The 21,849-nt window shown below is 31.3% G+C and overlaps 1 protein-coding gene across 1 annotated transcript in view; it reads left to right on the top strand.

Moving 5' to 3' along the window:
- Window positions 1–2,065: 2,065 nt before the first annotated feature.
- Smp_073450 (hypothetical protein) overlaps window positions 2,066–21,849 on the top strand; it is a gene marked incomplete at both ends in the record, with an annotated part of 41,874 nt that continues 22,090 nt past the window's right edge. Inside the window, 10 exons of the mRNA XM_018790174.1 lie at window positions 2,066–2,069; window positions 3,976–4,013; window positions 5,590–5,706; window positions 6,467–6,511; window positions 7,865–7,936; window positions 7,984–8,064; window positions 11,869–11,964; window positions 15,310–15,435; window positions 18,886–19,217; window positions 19,263–19,272. Of these exons, the coding sequence (XP_018655544.1) occupies window positions 2,066–2,069; window positions 3,976–4,013; window positions 5,590–5,706; window positions 6,467–6,511; window positions 7,865–7,936; window positions 7,984–8,064; window positions 11,869–11,964; window positions 15,310–15,435; window positions 18,886–19,217; window positions 19,263–19,272 (921 nt within the window). The remainder of the gene's footprint in view (window positions 2,070–3,975; window positions 4,014–5,589; window positions 5,707–6,466; window positions 6,512–7,864; window positions 7,937–7,983; window positions 8,065–11,868; window positions 11,965–15,309; window positions 15,436–18,885; window positions 19,218–19,262; window positions 19,273–21,849) is intronic.

Below are 21,849 nucleotides of genomic sequence, written 5' to 3'. Positions count from 1 at the left end.
TATTAGTACTAATATTGATAAAGTTAGTGATGATTTCATATTAAGTAGCATACTCAAATGACTTTTCTATTATTCTAATCTTATATAATATAATAGTAATTTTTAACATTACTTTATAGTAAATATAATCGGATAATAGTAATAGGATATAAGGTGAATCGATTTGGCATAGACATTCATATACGCCAGTTTCATTGAGATGTTTGTATTATATATATGTAATATTGTATAAAATATGTGAATGTTATGTATTTCTTTTATTTCAATGAACATATTGTCTTTCCTTATTCTATGCATTTATATATGTATACAAATGTATATAGATATATGTACCCATTTAGTGTGAATTTATGTTCATAGGCTTTGTGCACAACTCTCTACCTCTCTCTCTCTCTCACACTCTTGTGTGCTCTCTTATAATCTAATTCACGAATCTTATGCTTATTTAATGAGTATCAAATTTTAAGTTTGTTTTGTATTGTGTACACCTTCCTATCTTAGTGTTTATGTCATTCAATATCCAGTATAGTTGGCACACATATGCGCACACACACACATATACACTATACCGTCTTAGTAACCAAATCTACTAATAACTGGATCGATTTGAGACAGTATTTGTGTCAGTTAACCAATATATAATATAAAATGATTTATAATAATGAATAGAAAATACCATAACAAACTGACAAAAAATGTGGAGATATAGATGACGAATTTTTTTTTCTTTTCTTTTAAAGTTAAACTTTTTATATGTGAGATCGCCTACGCAAAATAGTTTCAAATTTGGACTATGCACTCATCATCTTATTTTTAAGTCTAATATACATTAACCCTACATTTTATAAGACTAAACTATTTCTTCTTATTTGACGGGTATTATTATATGAGTGGTAAAATAAATGAAAGTATGTATGTATATGAATAACAACCTATTTTGGTGAGAGTACATAAACATACAACGTGTGTACTCTTTCTCTCTCTCGCTCTCTCTCGCTCGCTTGCTCTCAATCGACAATACAAACAGAAGCTTTGTAATGATGCGATTTGTGGATTTTTATGCACAGACACATTCCTTCAATGAATGATCACTAAATTAAATAACACAATTCAATATACAATTAGACTGATTTTTATAAAAAGGCATAATAATATAGAATTTAAATCAGAACTTTGATGGTGTTTATTCATTGTGTAGCAAATACATTCAAATGGCGGTTAGTAGAGATTAACTAGGAAGGAGAAGTGAATATTATTATTATTATTATTATCATTGTTATAAACATCAGTCTAGTTTTCGACTCAATCCAGTTCGGAAGTATAATAATAATAATAATATTTCATTATTATTCTTTAACAAGTTGACAATCTCTGCAATTTTCATTCAACTCATCTGTTAATTCATAATTCCATCTTTCTCACTGTGTCACTGCCTGTGTGTGTATAGGTGATCATCTTCTACTGTTTAATTGTCTACTGTCAGAATATTCATTACATATACAACATTGAATTCTGGTAGATATCTTTCGACTAGAAACATATGTGTTTTTTTTCTGCATGTTAATCACTTGTTCTTTCTTCCTTTGATTTTTTTTCTTCTCCATATTTGTACCGATTATCATTTCGTATTCTTACTTCTTTGAGAAGAAAAGATATTTCATTAATTCTATATTGAATAACAAAGGAAGGAAAGGATAAGAAAGACTATGATAAACATCAACTATTTTGTAATTTCGAAAGACACTATTCAACAATCAGTATTGTAGTATTATTTACATATAAATTAGGAAATATTTATATCTAGTTCATTTTTGTTTGTTCCTTAACTTTATTCAATTCCTTTATTCAATTATTATACATATTTATTGATACAAGACTATAACTAATTATTGTCCTGGGATTACTGCTCAGCTACACTGATATTAACGTCAAATTTTAACAATAAACAAATAACAACATTCGTATACGTTACAATCAATCAAGCTGTAGTTTTTATTCTTCTTTGTTGTTTGAATCATTCCTCTGTTCAATATTTAACATTCAACTCATAATACATTAGGAAATAATGGGTAAGTAATGTTTCGCTATGATTTATTTTTCAATGTATAGAATAGATTGTTTTTTTAAAAATTTTAATCGAAAATTTAAGATAACAAATTTTAAGATAACACTACTGAGGATTCCCACAATGGGACGAAACGGCCGTCTAGTGCTTCCAGGCTTTTCATGGTGATCTAGCTTCCATTGACTTATGATTTCAACTATGAAGATAACAAGAATTATTTAAAAGAATTATTAAGGAGTTTCAGGAAGACAATAACAGAACCAACAACTGATTGTTTAAATTACAAAAAATATAGAATAGTTGTTTTGTTATTCCTTTTAAGACTTTTAAACGTATGAACAATTTATAATCTTGTATAGACTTATGTAAGCATAGATTTGTATGTTCAACTTGAGAGACTACAATGTAATGGTTAAATTCATGGGTGAAATTTCCCTAGATACAGTGTTATTTACTTAATCAATCACCAAGTCACTAAAAGTATATATTTTACTGAATTCGTTAAAACATTGAACTATAACCTATATTATTAGTCATTCAAAACTAATAGATGAGCAAAAAGTCAGTTATGGTTTGGCTTTGAGGTCATATATACTATTAATGAATACAGGATTATGTAGTAAGTTTTATTCAAACAACATATTAGAATCACCATTTATATTTTAAGACAAATTTGAAAACTATCGATTATATTACGGATTTTCTCATATAACAAAACAATATTCACGTGACTTGTGATGAGTTTCTTTCAGTTATTTGTCTTCTACTACTAGTACTACTACTATTATTTAATATTATCAGTAGTAGTCTTATTAACACTGAATAAGGATTCTTTAAGAAGCATTAAAAATACATTTGTCAAATCAAAGAAATATAGACTAGACGTTACAGACTTTTTAAAAGTCTAATTAGCAAAATAATGGTCTGTTTTGTTCAATGATCATTACCGTATCAATTCACTCACTGGTGGGATTCATGCTTGTTGAAGAGGTATTTTAATGTGTGTAACTCGTTGAAATACACATATAGTACGAATATATATGGTTCTGGACTTTCTACCTATCGAAACATATCCGTTACACATTAATAATTGAATCGATGAAATTGACTGATAATCGTTTTAACCCTGTAGGACAGTATGTATCGAAGAAAAACTACTCAACATGTTGAATGGAATCTAATTCATTGATCTTTAGGAAATTTATCATTCCCAAAATCATTTTTGCTGAAAGATAAACTATGGAATTTCATCACTTAGATAAAGAATGATAGAAGTGTATATATATCTACATATATATTCATCAGTGTTATTACATAGAAGAAACATAGGTAGATAAATGAAAGGAAACTGTTAATTCAAGTTGAGGAGTAAATATATATAGACAGATAGACTTGAAACAACTAGGTAATTCGTAACAACAGATGAAACTGTTTTACAGTAGATTTGGATTGTTTAACGAATTTCCAAATTATTTGTTATTCATTATTTATGATAGTAATGTTAACTGTTTAAACAGTCTTATAAACAAAGTACACAAAAACAATGTAATGACCACTCTAGATAATAAATCAGCGTCACCAGGGTAGGTTAAGGGTAAGAACAAATTGTTTTTGAACACATAAAGCGGGGGGATTCAAGTTCTGTATAGCCAAGGTTTATTGAAGCCTTGGCTATACGGAAATTGTAACCCCCTTTAAGTCTTATAAACATTGGGAATTCTGCTTTATTGATTAATATAATATAATTTATACCATAACTCTTTTGATAAAATGAAAAAAATTTTTTTGACAAACCATTGGATAGCTGTCTCATACAACAGTGAAACTAATGTTCGACGATTGTTTTTATTCAAATAATAGTAATTTTATTAATTTTTTTTCATTGTAATTCTTTATCTAAATTCATGTAGCTACTGAAAGTCTTCAAGCTCGACTGACTGATTTCGAGGTAAGCATCAACACTAACTTTATTTGTCTTTTATAATGTTATATGTATATAAATTATCAAATTAACCAATCGTTAATAATAATTATAGTTTTTGTGATATCCTAGTGAGTAGAAAAGTTGTATTTCTGGTGTTTCGTTACTTAATGTAAGCCACTTCTTCCTCATTCCGAAGAACGGTGTCACATTTTCGGAATAGAAAATAATTCATTTAAACAATTAAGGTATAGATCGGAAGGGGTTATTTGTGGATATTCCAGTGCTTCCAGGTTTTCCATGGTGGTCTAGCTCCAATCGACTCATAATTTCAACTATGAAAATTAAGGTATAGTCGTAAATTACCATGGTATTTTCTTATTATTCTTGGAGTAACACAAATGTTAATAAACAGATTTATTTAAATTATTCTTCAATTTTAAACTGTGGCAAATGGTGTTAATGAATTGATTGATTGCAATGTTTTTATGAGAAAAAAAGCCGACATACAAATGAAGTATTTTATCTATAAACAATTTACATCATTGATGAGTAACAAAATTATTTCTCAAAAAAATCCATAATCTATGATACTTTAAAATTAGTATGTAATTAATCTATTAAAGTACTTCTTACTTCATTTTACTTACTAACTTACTTACTTACGCCTGTTACTACCAATGGAGCATAGGCCGCCGACCAGAATTCCCCAACTCACTCTGTCCTGGGACTTCTTTTCTAGTTCTATCCAATTTTTGTTCATTCTTTTCATGTCTGTCTCTATTTCTAAGTGTAATGTGTTCTTTGGTCCTCCTCTTCTCCTTTGACCTTCAGGATTCCATGTGAGGACTTGTCTTCAGAATGTAGCCAAAATGAAGTAAGAGTAAAAACGCTTACTTCATTTTGGCTACATTCATCTACTTTACAAGTCGAAGAGCATTTAAGACAAGGAGATAGTTTACTATAAATGTTTCTCAGATCGAGTTGAAGGTTTTGTTAGCTGTGGCCCAATGAATATGTATTTATATATCAGTGGTCTATTGGTTAAGTGCACTGGCGCGAGACTGGTAAGTGCTGGGTTCGAATCTCGCGGTGCAGGATCGTGGATGCGCACTGCTGAAGAGTCCCACAATAGGACGAAACGGCCGTCTAGTGCTTCCAGGTTTTTCATGATGATCTAGCTTCAATTGACTCATGATTTCAACTATTTATATATCTATTAACGATAAAAATGTCTACTTGCAAAGTAGCAGAATTACACCACTTACCTTTAAACCTAGTTACTTCATCATAAATTTGACATAAAAACATAACATAATCTTATCTGTAAAAATTTATATTTTTGTTTGAATCTAAAGACAACGGATTCAAGTCTCAGTGAGAATATCAACATTGAGATGTTCAGTTACACCCTGTTGACGAGTCCCAAAAAGGATGAAACTCATGTCTTACATTCTATCATTAGTCACTATTCAACAATAATAAAATACCATAATTTATTTTAGATATTTTAAAATATTATGCCTATGCATGCAACACACATATATACATCACTTATTTCGTTTTGTTTCTTCTTAATTCTTTGTCGATTATTCTCTTTTAGCGTCAAGCACGTGGTGTATGTATAGGTGTGAATCATTTAGCGCTTGACAGTGAACGTGTTAGACAAGCTGAATTATTACAAAAAATTATACAACTAGAAAAAGATATTCAACAATCGGTAAGTTATTAAAATGTAATATTTGTAAAAATTACCCATGTTAATGATAGATTAATAGATTAGGGAATAATACCAACTGTATAAACATTGGAAAGTAAAAAGATAACTGGACAGATAAATGGTCCTAATATAAAAATTTTCGGTGTCAGTGTTGAAAGAACTTTACTAATCACTGGATGTCAACTCAATTGTCTGAAAGTCATAGATTCGATTACTTATGAGGTCGTATTGTAGTGAACAAAACACGACTAGGGACAACCGAATGTATTTAAGCATAAATTACAGACTATCTCACTAAATTCTGATAGCCATACAGCAAACAGTTAATCTGCAAAATAACAACCAATTGTCCTAATCTTTACTTTTCCTTCTGTAAATATCAGTTCATCTCCTCTAATTTCATTGCTCATGCATTTTCCTACCAATTGCGCTTCATTTCAGTTCTTTCCTTATCGGTCTTCTGCCAAAATACATTCTATGTCTGACCATCATCATATACTACTTAATATGGATATAAGCAGATCACACTACACTCGTCCCCCCTTTAAAGCATTCATTCTCGCTGTGGTTCTGCAGTATAATTTGTACATTGATGAGAAGCCATTTACTAGAAAGATACAGATGTCCAATGCTATGTGTTATTATAACGGCTGTCTAGCTAAAATCCTTACGTAGTTTAAATTGTTTTTAAATCTAGTTTTGTTTCTATCATTGTCATCACTAACTAACTTATTCATTCAACCAATTATTATTTTTTTAGAGTGCACAAAAATCCCATTTACCTGAAGCAGCAGCTGAGATTCGTGTAAGCACTACAGTGTTTTTTTCCTGATATTTATGTTAATATTTGTAAAGTTTAAGATAATTAAAACATGTTTGGTAAAAGATGATACTGATTAGGCAAATTAACCAATATTACTGTGAAATGAAATTCACATACCTTAGATTGTCACTCGAAACAAAAAAATTGAAAAATATTTTTGTTCACAATGATTTATGCCTGTTGACTGTTGAGATTTAATAATGAATTCAATCAGTTTCTCACTGGTATATAAGCTTCATGAATAGATACCTCAATATGTTATCCATGGTTACAAGATTATTCTTATTTGAAATAGTGACTAGCAATGAAATCCACAATGTATATATTATCTTACTTATAAGTCACGCTAACTAGATATAAGCACCCGAATCTTAATATCTATCAACTTCTTTTTAGTGTCAAATAGAACGAAACAATCATTCCGAATTTTACTATTACTTACTTATTAATCAACGCCTGTTACCCTTCGTAGAGAAGCATGGGCCGTCCACCAACATTCTCAAACCAACTCTATTCTCGACAATCCGTTCCAGTTTATTCCATCTATTTCATGTCTGCTGCCGATTCTCGAAAGTGTCCTTTAGTATTCCACTTTTCCGTTTCACTTCAGGATACCGAGTCAGCGCATGCCTCATGATGCAGTTTGATGATTTCTTTAATATATGTCATATCCACCACCATTGTCTTTCTCTAATTTCCTCTTGGACTGAAAGCTGTTTTGTCCTCTCCCACAGTAGGTTGTTACCGATGGTATCCGGTCAACGGACAATGAGTATTTTGCGTAGACAATCGTTTATAAATAATTGTACCATTTCGACGATGGTTGTGGTAATTCTCGAAGTTTCAGTTCCATACGGTAGAACTGTCCTGAATTTTGTACTTAAGATTCTGACTTTGATTTTGACTGACAGTTTTTTTAGGTTCCATATGTTCTTAAACTATAGGAATGCCATCCGTAGAAATTAACCTTGCTGAACAAAACGCAAATATTACCATTGATCATTATCATAACCAATAAAATATATTTATTGCATAAGCTAGTGTTTATCTGGACTCAGAATAACGTGATGACATTTGGAGCGAACGGTACTTGACACGAGTCCCAGAGTGAACATCAACTCTTCGATGCAAGTACACCAAGCTGACGAGTCCCAAACAAGACGAAATGCGCGTCCTGGATTCTACTACAAGCCACCATCCATCTCTGCTTAAAATGTACTTATTGTTTAAGATGAAATAATTATTGTAATTCAACTAATCAGTAAACCATATATTTTGTTATTAGCTTTAATATAATACTTTTTTTCTTTTTTATTCCTTCTTCAACATTTTAAGGATGATGTGAAGAATAATACATCGGCATTACGTTACTTAGAAACAATATCTCAATTGGAGAATTCATTTACAGTAAGTTATAAATATAAATATCATAATCTAATCATCTCTTTATTTAGGTTCTAACAGAAAATGTCACTGAAACTTCTGTACAACTAAGTGCACCTAAAGAGTTAAAAGATGAAGTTCATGTGAAAAAGGTAAGTTTTAGCATAATTTTTCTTCTTTCTTCCTTTAAATAGAGAAAAAAATCTTTTCTAAGTGACGATTTTAGTTAACGTGACAATGATTAATTTACATAAAAGATGAAGATTTTGGAGTCAGTTTAGTATGTTGCTTGTTGTGTGTGTGTATACTACCACTACTATTACTACTATGAATAATAAAAGTAGTTTTAAGCAAGTATCATAGCTTTAAATTGTTTTCGATATTTTCATAGTTGAAATCATAAGTCAATTGAAGCTAGATCTCAATGGAAAACCTGGAAGCACTGGGCGGCCGTTTTGTCCTATTGTTGGACTTCTCAGCAGTGCTAATCCACGATCCCGCCTCACGAGATTCGAACCCAGGACATACCAGTCTCGATAGTAATGTCATTATTATAATGTAGACTATTATATCTCTAGAAGAAAAGGGTTCATGAAAAAATGATCATTGATCTTGTACTTGTCAGACTAACTTTTAAGTACTAATAAGGAATAACTTTAACTCTTGAATTTAATTTAATTAATTATGTAAGAATAAAAAGGTAAACTCTATAATTTACATAAATTCACTTAGCATTACTTGTTTGGATCTTCCCATTGATGTTTAAAACTGCAACTGATCATTCTCTTATTAGCATTTGAGCATACTGCGCGTATTGCCTCGATATAGCCTTATTTCACAAGCATTGTAAGCAAAGATGGATAATGGCTATCAGTGGAATCCAGAACGCGCATTTCGTCCTAATTTACATAGTTATAATTGCATAATCTAAATTGAGTTATGAAGTACAAATTTGTGTACTTGGATTTGAGTGATATTTTAGGAGTACGAGATTTGATGATACTATCCAACTGTCGAAATTGAAATAGTTTGTCTAAAGTTGTGATTAAGTTTTTACTCATTGAAGTTTAAATTATACACTCACTGGTGACTAACTTTAATAGGTGATTCTCAGAGTTCTAGTGAGAAGTCGTAACTAGTGGAGTTCAGCCACGTCGCGTACGAGATAGTTAAACACTAATAATATTGGATAATAGCTGGCGAATATTACATGATTGTTTAAAGTTCAAAACGTAAACAGTTGGTTGCCAACTCGACGACCTAAAAAGTAAGGGTTCCTTAAGAGAACTAAAAGTCGTAGCCCCAACTTCTACTGATAAGGTCGTGGATGTACACCATCCATTGGTTACTGGTTTTCACGGTTCATCCCTCAATATAAACTGCATGGTTAAATGATCTTCACAAACCTCCTATACTATAAATTTAAATGGTTGCAAATTACTAATAAAATCATGTAAATTCACTTTTCCAAAACGTTCCACTTCATTAATCGACGTTCTCATATGTATCTATGCAATTCTAAGATCATTAAACTGAATTAAAATTCTATTTACATTTGATAGTACAAAGTTTAATTAATGAACTTCATTTATCTACTTTAAAAAAGGTATTAAATAATCTTTAAACTTATGGAACAGAATCTGCGAATCATTCCTTATCATGAACCTCATTCTTAAGTTGAACATTGAACTTTATGTGTAGATAATTGAAATTTATATAGTTGAGATCATGAGTCAATTGAAGCTAGACCACCATGGAAAACCTGGAAGCACTAGACGTCCGTTTCGTCCTATTGTGGGACTCCTCAGCCGTGCTCATCCACGATCACGCATCGCTTTTTAAAAACTATTAATTCAATACATATAGGAAACCTTTATTTTACGATTGTTAATGTTAAGGACATTAGCTGGTGAGCCCTTCATCTTATATCTTTATCCTGAGCTTCGATAATGAAATTCATCCACAAGTTTTTTTTAAAATTTGGACAGTAGCTTGTAACGGAATTCAAGACACTGGTTTCGCTCTATTTAGGGCTCGTTAGCTGGATTTATCCGCAATGATTCTAATGAGGCATATGAGAGAAATGCTCAGCAAAAATACTCACTACTATTCATTTTAATTAAGGGGAAAATTGTAAATCATTTACATTTTCCTTACAAATAAGTACAGGCATAAACAATAAAAGTGTTACTGCTAGAAATACGTTTTTAAAGGGAGTCATAATATGCGTATCTATACTGGATAACAAAACAAACTGTGAATAATGGATTATTTGAGGCATTTTGTTAATCTAAACTACATTTCATCAGACACTTCTTGTTTTAGAGGGAAAATACATAAAGTTCATATTGTAATACAAATCAAGATTCTCTTATTTCATGAAACAGTGGAACTGGTTTTAATGGAGAAAGTAACATTGTATTATGACAACTACCGTTAATTTTAATAGTGAACGCTTAGTATTCATGTAATCATAAGAGTTTCATGTTTTCGTTATAACCAAATGATAATTCGTATAAAATCATTGACTGATGGTAAAGAAACTGTTGTTTAAGAACATCTGAATCGATTGTACAGGAGAGATATCTGTTTGTCTATTAAAGGGCAAGTGTACAATCCATATGTTCTCTCAGGATTGATTTATAGCTGTGAAACATCGCCTTCAAGTTAGATTATATGCATAGGCTGAAAGTATTTGATAATATAAGTTTTAAAAGCATTACTAGTGTATGACGTAATCAGTGAGTGAGTAGTTTTGAAGCTAGTCGTGAGCGTTTTTTGGTGAAAATAATTATATATATATATATATATATATATATATATATATATATATATATATAATTATTTGCTATACACTCTCATGGAGTGAGGTTATTGAGTTATGTGTTACTCAAATCCAGCCACCGTCCAACACTGCTTAAAATATATGGAATTTGTAAGAAGGCTTCTTATACTCAACCCAACAAATGGTACCAGCTAATTGATTTAGTAGTGATCAGTGTTACCTTTGCCTAATCCTTTAATGGTAGCTGAATTCTATCGATTAAGTTGTAATACGACCATTAATCTAGATAACTCTACATCATATGCACTATTTTGAGGTGCTAGATCGTTGAAGGTAATCGTTGGTCCGGCATTAATTCATGACCCATAAAGAAAAGTATAAAATTTCTGTTTGTTATCAGTGAGACAATTATCATCTACGGTTGACTGGTCTGTTTAAATGATGTTGATATATGCGGTCTCTATTCTCTCCTACGTCTTAAGTTCTCATAATTCTTTTTTGTCTCAGATTAACATTTCGTAGGTTTAATTTTTCACAATCATTCATATAATTATTAATTCTTTTTAATTTCTCCGATTCTAACCTAGTTAATTTGTGTGCGTTAAGTATGGCTATTTAGACAACTGGATATACAAATGACAGGCCTTAAACTGTACGTGACTTAATAACTGAATTGGTATGTGGAATGTCAATTTATTCTTAAATCAGATCAATGATATATGCGGTTGAAAAGTCAAAGGACAAGATGGGAGTAGATATTCTTTAATGTACTCTGTTGAATAGATGTCATGAAAAGGTTTATGAAGATTGTTGAGTTTGATAACTGACATCACGGGCTGATTGGAGCTACACAACCATTTAAGGCTAGGAGATAGTAGATAAATGCTGTTTCTTTGTATGGAACTGCCCGACAGTATTTATCCCCATCAGGAGTCGAACTCAGGACCCCCAAGTCTCAAGATGATTAGTTGACCTTTAGATCGCTAAGTCAGAATCCAATAGTTGACATTTCTAACTTCGATCAATCCGCAATATTGACCAATCATATTTCAATACCATTTATGTCTGATTATCTCACACGTAACATCGTTCGACCTTTACATTAATTTGATAAATTCAATTCATTGATTAAATTTTCCGTTGATTTATTTTCTTTACATAAATTAAACAGGAATTAACTGGTAATGTGAAAAGTTGTTGGACATATGTTTCTCAATTGGCCCGATTAAGTCAAGTACACATTAGGAATGCCGCTGAATACCATCAGGTAAGAAAACATACAATTGTGTGGAGAAAGTTTACTTTTGTAAAGTAAATAATGAAACGAAAAATTTGTAGTTATGTCATTGATAGACGATCTTTTAATCCTTTACTCTTAAAGGATTTACTATATATCAATGATTAATTTTATATAGAAGCAAGCAGTCCAGAGTTATATCATAAGTATCAAATATTGATCGATGCGTCACATTTTACTTAAGTAACCATGACCTTCAATGTACCTGTTGACGATTTTCATTATTTACTAACAAATTTTCTGTTTTACAAATGAATTTCAATCAAGTTGTTTCCTATGGAAATTAACTTACTTACCTGAGCATGTTACCCATCGTAGAGGAGAATAGGCCGTTCACCAACATTCTCCATTCAACTCTGTCCTCAACAATCTGTTCCAGTTGTTCCCAATCGCTATTCATTTTTGTAATGTCTGCTTCTGATTGCCAATGTAATGTGTCTTTTGGTTTTCCTCTTTTACGTTTTCCCTCACAATTCTAATTTAACGCTTGTTTTGTGATTCAGTTTGATGATTTCTTTAATATATGTCCTATTCACTTCCAGTGTCTGTTCCTAATTTCCTCCTCAGATGGAAGCTGGTTTTTTTCTCTCCTATATCAGGTTGTTGCTGGTGGTATCCCGCCAACGTCTAATAAAAATTAAGCATACCATTAAAATTTATAATTGAAAGCGTTAGTCAATTGAAGCTAGACCATCAGGGAAAACCTGGAAGCACTAGACGGCCGTTTCGTCCTATTATGTAACTCCTCAGCAGTGCGCATCCACGACATCGCCTCACGAGATTCAAACCTATGACCTACCAGTCTCGCGCCAGAGCACTTATAAATTAATTAGAAATAATATTGAAATAATTGATTCATAACTGATTTCTTTTTGAGCATATGATACCTATTTGTCATTTATGAATATTTTCAATGATTTGCACTAAATAATAATTCAATAATAATAAATGACAATCATAACTGTTGACACTTTTATTCAATGGATCATAATAGAGCATATTATCAATGATATCACTTATATCTAAGTGTAATTATCTTATATATTATAATAGATAATAACACAATTTAGGACATTGTACTAGTAATTCATTTTGTGCTCTCCTATAATTAATCATACTACAGATAGCACATAATCACAAGTTACCTCCAACCTTATTAATAATAATAATAATTAATCAATTGATTATTAGTATTATTAATATTCGTAGCAACTCTAATCGATCGATTCCATTGTATAGGTTTAAGTCAACGATAAAGTATATTTATCTATTGTTTGATTGTTTTTCTATTTTTTTTTGGTTTTCTAAATAAAGAAAAACAAACATATTTCTTGGTGTATATTTCATTGTTTGATTTAGTTCATTGTTAAAACTAAGTATACCAGGTCATATTATATATAGATATACTGGTTAATCGTGTTTTTTATCGATAAAATCAGTTTCTACTTATTGATTAACTCAGTTTTTTTTTAATATTTGTAATTGATTGAAATCTGAGATAATAGAATGAAATGAATGTTATAATCAGAAGGGGTTTTTTCATAGTTGAGATCATGAGTCAATTGAAGCTAGACCATCATTGAAAACCTGGAAGCACTGGACGACCGTTTCGTCCTATCATGGGACTCCTCAGCAGTGCGCATCCACGATCTCACTTTGTGAAATTCAAACCCAGCACTTACCAGTCTCGCGCCAAAGCACTTAACCTCTAAGCCACTGAGCTGGCCGGCATCCAACGGTGTTAATGTCTAACTTCAACCATTCCAAGAAGTTGAACAATCGTTCACCAATTGTCATCAGTTAGTTGATATCTCACAACAGACGTGGTTCAACTTCACTGGTCACTGCTTCTCACTAGAACTTTAGGGAATACCTCTTGAAGTCAGTCACTAATGAGCATATGATTATAATCAGAAGGGGTTTTGTGGAGATTTCAGTATTTTTCATAGTTAAAATCATAAATCGATTGAAGCTAGACTACCATGGAAAACCTGAAAGCACTAGATGTTATAATTAGAGTTTACGTGATTTATGATAGCTAATGAAAAGAACTAGACTTTGATTTATTACTAGTTGGTACTTGTTATCAAAATGTAGTTGGTATCTATGATAGAAATGATGCATTCTTCAGAATTATAACTTTTATCACCCAGTGCTATAGATAGAAACTTAACCATTGAGCTTTATTTTTGATCGTGATTAACGTTCTATCAGAATCAAGACATTATCATTAACTGATTACAAAATATTAATCCATGTCATAACAACAAAATTGCATTAGTAACAAAGTTCAATCGATCAGTTTAAAATCTGGAAAACAGTATAAATAACTTGACACAGAGATATATTTTGTTTGTTTTTGTTTAATTTAAGATAGTAGAGAGGAATTTCCGGATTTACATTATGCTTGAGTGATAATTAAGGTTTAAGTATTTTACAGATCTAATTAGCATTCTCATAAAATTCATTAGTTAAGAACGCATAACTTCTATCATTTCTTTTTTGATCTTAGCCTCAATGATAAAGTTTTAGAAGAAAGTTTTAATAAGATGTAGAAATAAACGAAAGAATAAGTAGAAATAAAAAAATACCGCCCATCTTTTCTTAATTATTTTTTGAAACTTTTCACCCTTTCAAAAGATTCAATATATTTTTTGTGTCAACAACCGGCTATATGAAGACGGATATATATATATATATATAGATGTTTCTAATATACTTCTATTCAACTCTGATTGAGTATAATGTTTCCCAGAGTTTTCATGGCCCCTTTGAACTTTTTCGAGGAGTACTTTTGATCTCCTCAACACAATCGACCGACGACATTGCCAGACCATCAGAGAGATAACTTCTCCACATTCGTTATTATTGAATGGTTGTCCAAGTTCGATTCATGATATCAATAAAAGTAAATAATGTCCACATCTCTATGCTAATAAGTGAAATTTATTATTCTGAGAAGCCATAGTTAGGTTAGATTAATTTAACCATTTTGAATATGTAGTTTTAATAACAAAGTGATATGGGGTTGCAGAACTGTTAAACATTGATGTTATGTTTTTACTGGAGGGACTACTCAGTAGTACTGTGTTATGATTCGGCACAAGATCAGAACTGTAGGGAGACAGCTTTAAAACTACGAATTATGAAGATGGTGAGTTTGATTTCATATGAGGGTCGTAAGAGAAATGTTGTCAGTTACTACTGATATTCCATTCTGACATAAATTCCCGTTAGAAATAGTCTTCATTATTCAAATCCTAAAAATGAGAATTATCCAATACCATCATTAATTTATTTTTTATTTCATTACAGTTTCATCATGCAGTTAATGAAGCTGAAGCCAGTTTGAAAGCACGTGTACGGATGACAGAACCGAGAAATACAAGAGCATTACCTGCAACTTTGAAAAACTGTACAATTTTGGCCAATGAATTGAGGGTATGTAATCAACTTTTTGTATTTATATTCAATACAAGTCATTTAACAATATTATGGCGAACGAGAACACAAGTGGGGACAATCGAACGTACCTGAACACATAATTACAGAATCTCTTACTAAAATCTGAGAACCATACAGTGAATACTGAATTTGCAAAATGTTCATTAATTGTCTCAAACTTGACTGTTCATTTTGCAAATATTAGTAAATCGTCTCAGACTTCAATGTTTCTGCCTTTCCATATCAATTACTTTCTGTTCCCGTCCTTTCCTTCTCGATCTTCTTGAGCTTCCTCTGTCAGACATTCTATTCCTGGCTAGCGTCATATACTACTTATGTCGATATAAGTAGCACACACCACAATATGAGATTAATTTTGACTAAAACAATAGTTAATACATATTTAAATAAATCAACTTATGATACAATTAGATTAGCCAATTTACTTAAGGTGTAAAATATACATTGAAGTATAAGTTGGAATATATATGCCATAGATAAACATGGTGGCTAGCAGTAGAATACAGGACGCGCGTTTCGTCCTATTTGAGACTCATAGTTGGATGTACATGCATCCAAGAGTTGATGTCCACTCTGAAACTCCTACCAAGTACCTTTCATTTCTACGCCATCATATTATCCACTTAGCTATTGAGTTCTGATAGCCACTAGCTTGTGCAATGGGGTGAAGTGTAAATTCACTTGGCATTGTTTACTTGTATCTTCCCATTGATGTTTAGAACTGCAATTGATCAGTCTCTTATCGGCATCTGTGCATCGTGTACGGATTATCTCGATATTGCCTTGCGTCACAAGTATTATACCATTAAGTAAATAAATACCTGTTTAAATGGTAGATTATGAATCATATCATTATGTAAACTATTATAACTCGATAGCAAAGTCACAGTATATGCATCCGACTTATGAATTGTATCCTTTAATACGAAAATATGCTCAAAAACACTGAAATAAAGAGTGATATTAACTCTCTGGTTGGCGTTTTTTCAACGAATTGGTTTTCTCTGGGATGGGGTCGCTAACTCCATACCCAACCCTCCTACTTTATCCGGGCTTGGGACCGGCAGTAGCCCCCGGAGGAGCTACAGGTGGATAATAACTCCCTACCTGGATTGAATTTATCTTTAAGCTTCAATTAGTTGATTAGACCATTAAAAAATTTTGATTTCTTAGGTATTGAAAGCTACAAAATTACATTCTGGAATTGAAATTAGATTTTTTTCTTTTTCAAAAAACAAATTCTAATTATCACTACAAAATTGAAAATGTGTGTAATTTTTTTGTGATTAATCGAAGCATTAATGTTGTTTTTTATATATTTTTTTAATTTTTACTACTGATAAATGAAAGGATCATCGGTAACAAAGTTGTCATAACAATAATGACAAGTTTTGACATTTTTTAGAGCAGTTTTTATAGAGCAGTAGATTGACTTGTTTAGCGCATGACTTATTCTGGAATTTTTCTTAAAAAACAATATAAACCATTACTTGTCATTGGAATGTATTGGAATGTACATTTTTTTAAAAGGAGTTAATAGCAATGATAGTCATGATAATTCCTGCTGTTATATAATTAAAATATTTATGAGATTAGAGTGTTTAAAAGAATGTTGGGTACATCACTTTGTTTACAGGAAGAAAATAATGTGCATTGGAGTTTAACATTATAAATAATATGACATTTTTTACGAATACAAAATACTACTGATAGTGTATGTATTTCTCCGTAGTAGTAGTAGTAGTTGTTGTTGTTGTTGTTAATGACCAACTAGTCAGTCTCTATTGACATATATAATTTCCTGGGTGAATAGCTTCAATATTGCTATTCAATTAGAAGTTTTTAGTCAAGTTAGATAATGATTAGTAATGGAATCTAGAACGCATATTTTATCTTATTTAGGACTGAATTTTCCTGCTATCTGATACTTAACTTTATTAAACTATATGATACTGACTAGTGTTTTGAAGATAATTTAAATCATGAACTGAATTTAATTAGAGAACCAGCTATGATCAAAAGATACTGGGTAATTGGTTTGGTCTATTACTTGACACTTCCACAATATGTACTTACAACCTTTTTCTCTTGTAAGCGGGTACCTTAGTTGATGTTAGTTTCTGAAGAATACTATTCGACAAGTTAGACCAGTATTTATAGAACGTTTCAACAGAAACGGAAGCTAATTTCTTTGGGAAAAGTATGAAAATAGTAAACTTGAAGTAATATATTATCAAGTTGAATGAATAGATTGTTAATCAATTTCTTATGAGATAACTAATAGATTACATAAACGATAAGCTTTTACACATTTATTAATATCATCTTATAGAGAGTTGTATTTGCCAGTCATTGAGTAATACATAATAATAACAAGTATTTTGAAAACGGCTAAAAGTACATGTCGATTTACAGGTATATTTAGGTCGATAGTAATATGTGACCAATATTAATGTTAAGGGAAAAATCTGGTAAATTAGTTGTACAGATTATGATTCCTAAGTTACCATACAATCCGAAAGTTTGTGTTATAATACTTGTCAACAGTGAGAGGCATTCAGTAACAATAGGTAACGTAAACAAAAGTGGTACATATTCACATTCATAACTACACATTGACAATTTCGGAATCATCAGTAAGGTAAACATACGTTTCCCTTCACTAGAGAGGCTTTAATATATGACAAAAAAGAGACTGATGTAACAAAAAAGATTGATCAGCACCATTACATATTTAAAGATCGAAAGGACCTAGTTAAGAATAAGTTCAGAAACCATTAGATCAGGAACAAACCAAACTATCGAAAATACACGGAATGTATACAAAACCAAAGATCTTGAAAAATAGGTTTCATGATAATAATACGGCAAGACTATGATTTATGGGCGAACTAATTAAATTTAGGATGACAGGTCTTGGATTTTAGATTGAAATTCATTCATCCATTCGGATAAATAGCGTTCTGGCATTTTAGCTGACGTCAATTCGTGATGAAAACCCTAAATCTAGTTACTAATCCTAACCATTAACAGTAAATCATTATTCTAATTCCTCTCACTGATTTGTAACCCCAATTTAGCACTAGTAAGTAGGTGAACATACTCAAATTCACTTCAACGTCGCTCAGAAGTTGTCAATAAATTATCGTTTCACCACTAACACAAAATCAAGACGCTTAAAGCTATATATTTCATTATTGAGTGCTAGACTATAGAAAGCTTGATTCGAAGATGTTCTCTTAATTACTTTTCAATAACGGAAATCGAATAAATTCATTCACTTGTAACATATGGCTTATTTGACTTTATCCAAAAACATGCATAAACACTCAAGACAATCATTTTCTTAACTTTAAAAAGTCTATTAATATTCTAGATTTACATTTATAAAATATTAACGTTTGTTGTTATTATTCCTCTTATTAGGAACATCTTAATCATATGATTCATTTATGGGGTCGATCAGGCAATTTACTTGAAGAAAGCCGACGTATTGTTCCTGTTCACTTAAGACTAGGTGGTGTTATTGATGGTCTGAGTACTAATACAGAATCCGCTAGCCCAGTTATGGCTCGTATGTTAACTTCATTGACAGGACCAAATTATGAATTAAAAGAAGGTGAAGAAGTACGCGTTATATCGAATAAAGATGATCAACACTTTTGGACAGTGCAAACAAATAATGGTATAGTAAAAATACCATCTGTTTGTTTATGGATAAGTGATCCAGATTTAGAAGCTGTAAAACGATCAGTGATGTGAGTGTGATATTAATTATTCCTTATTTTTGTACTCCTATTAAGTCATCACATGGTCAGTTCAATAAATACACTGATTTCATTAAAACGTAATTTTACAAAAACACCTGTCTTATCCCTTTCACAATACATCCCATTCATAGAAATTTACCGACTCCTTCATTTTCGTTGTTCGATTAATGATTGGCAGTTCTTAGCTGTCAGGCTCTTCAGGTTCCTTATCGTTTTCGAATCCATTCTCCTAACATTACTTAGACGTCTCCCTCCCTTTTCAATTCACGAGCAAAACTAAGCTTCAGGTCTCTAAGTTTGATGTGGCTGGAGGGTGCTAATAACTACTATGGGAGTGGCCTATTTGTCATTATGTGGCAGGGACGCATCAACATAATACATTTGGTCGCACATGATCCTTCAAGCATCTGAGGACCTCCAAGTATTATTTACCATTAACTAACTATACGCTAAACAAAACAATTGGTCAATAGGTTTAGTTATATACATGATTAACAACCTTTGTAGCTTATCTAGTCAACGTTTCATGTATATGAGTATTATATAATTCCTTTCAGAAGGTGTTTATGCAACATATCAGTAAACGTTAGTGAAAATTATCAGTTGGTAGTGAATATTAACTTAAGGAAATTCGAAAATGAAATTTATGGAAACTCGAAGGGTAGTAAAACTGACAATAATATACTGATTAAGTACTTCATCTTAACTGATCATATTTGTCAATACAAGTTCCTTTTGAATAAAAAATCATGAGTTTTGGTAACGAGGTATCCACAATGACGTTTTTAATTTGCGCATAGACTAGAATAATTTCGATTGGTCACTCAGGGCCGTCAGTATAGTATAACCGTACTAAGTTATGAAAACACAGTAAATACAAGAATAAAACGACAAAGTATTCATTATTTCGTGGAAGTAAATTATATAGATAACCTTGAACCATTTTTAAGTCGAGGAAACAGCGTTTGGTTATGAAATGTTTTATGATATAGTATAGTAGTATAAGTGTAATTGATAAAGTTTTAACATGAATACCCAACCCTTATATATGAATTACTAGGCTTCATAGGGTAATGCTGTCAGCTGTGTGAAGATAACTATTCTCTATCAATGTTCAATAAAAATGCCATATCTAGCATTTCTGACTACTTTCCCGTTCATTTATTGTGTCAATACTTCATATAAAAGTGTAATTTTCATTAGAGACTTCATTCTGATAGTCTAAAACCTACTTACTTATATCGTTTGTGAACGCGCTATTATGGCGCATCCCAATTTGGTGGATGAAACAAGCAAATAACCTACAGATTAATGTTTGAAATCAAATCTGCAATGAAAATTATACTTTTACATGTATCATTCACTGACTAACTGAGTATGAAAGTGCTAGATATCAAATATATATTGAATATTGAGGAGACACATTGCAAATTTACAGATACATATCTAATCACACAATAATCAAGGGAGTATGAGAAGTATTCACAGAGAGAGAAAGATTCAAATAATAATAAATAGTAATAATAGGTAGGCTAAAACCTTGTTAAATACAAAGATAAGACGAACTCCTTATATACAGGAAGTTCTGTCTTTACCTCGTGGATAAATAAAATAAAAAACTTGTGGTTTTATTAATTCAGGTATGGAAATATCTAAGTAGATTTAACCTAATTATCTGATCAAACTTAGATTTCAACATATGGGTTAGTTGAGTGATTACAGTTGATTGAATATTCAAAGATAAAACTTTGAACCATTATAGAACTAGGCTGAAATATCTTCTTTCACTTAAAATAATACCTAGGTATATAATAGACATGTTTGGAAATAGACGTTTTCAGTTTGTAAACAAAAACACTTGTAAGTTTTCAGAGCATACAAACAAACAATATATAGCTACAGATCACAGCTATTCAAATTTAATATACACAATTTACATAGATTAGAGTACAGGTTGCATAGACTTTTTCTCTTCTTAAGTACAATAGCAATGACTTTGTAAGATCTTCAGGAGATAACATTCACACATACCAAAATTTTTTTCCAACTAAAGCTAAAGAGTGGAATTTGAGTAGTTTATTTTTTACAAGTTAACATTATTTGTGAATGATTAAAGTATACTATATCGATTAAACTGAAGAAGTGATAATGTATATATCTTCGTAATTGAGAACACTTGTTTCTAATATTACCAATTATAGATTTTGTCAACTTTGTTTTAGTACATAATAATTTATTCATGATAGTAAATGGTGGTAATTAGTTAGTTCGATTAAAGGACGTGAAACCCTATTCGAATCTGTCACCGAATGGTTGAAAATTAAGTAATTGAGGCCAATCAGTTATCATTCCATCCATGTCTATATACATTTTTTCAACAATCTTCAATGATTAAACAGTGAAATAGTCAGAAGGGATTTTGAGGAGATTTCAGTATTTTCATGGTTGAAATCATGAGTCAATTAAAGCTAGATCATCAAGGAAAACCTGGAAGCACTGAACGGTCAGCTCGTCCTATTGTGGGTCTCCTCAGCAGTGCGCATCCACGATCCCGCCTCGCGAGATTCAAACCCAAGACTTACCAGTCTCGCACCAGAGCACTTAACCGACAGACCACTGA

Source organism: Schistosoma mansoni, chromosome W (assembly GCF_000237925.1).
Source record: "Schistosoma mansoni strain Puerto Rico chromosome W, complete genome".
NCBI classification, from domain to species: domain Eukaryota; kingdom Metazoa; phylum Platyhelminthes; class Trematoda; order Strigeidida; family Schistosomatidae; genus Schistosoma; species Schistosoma mansoni.
Note: the sequence above shows the minus strand (reverse complement) of the source record. Positions and strands in the feature narration are given on the sequence as shown.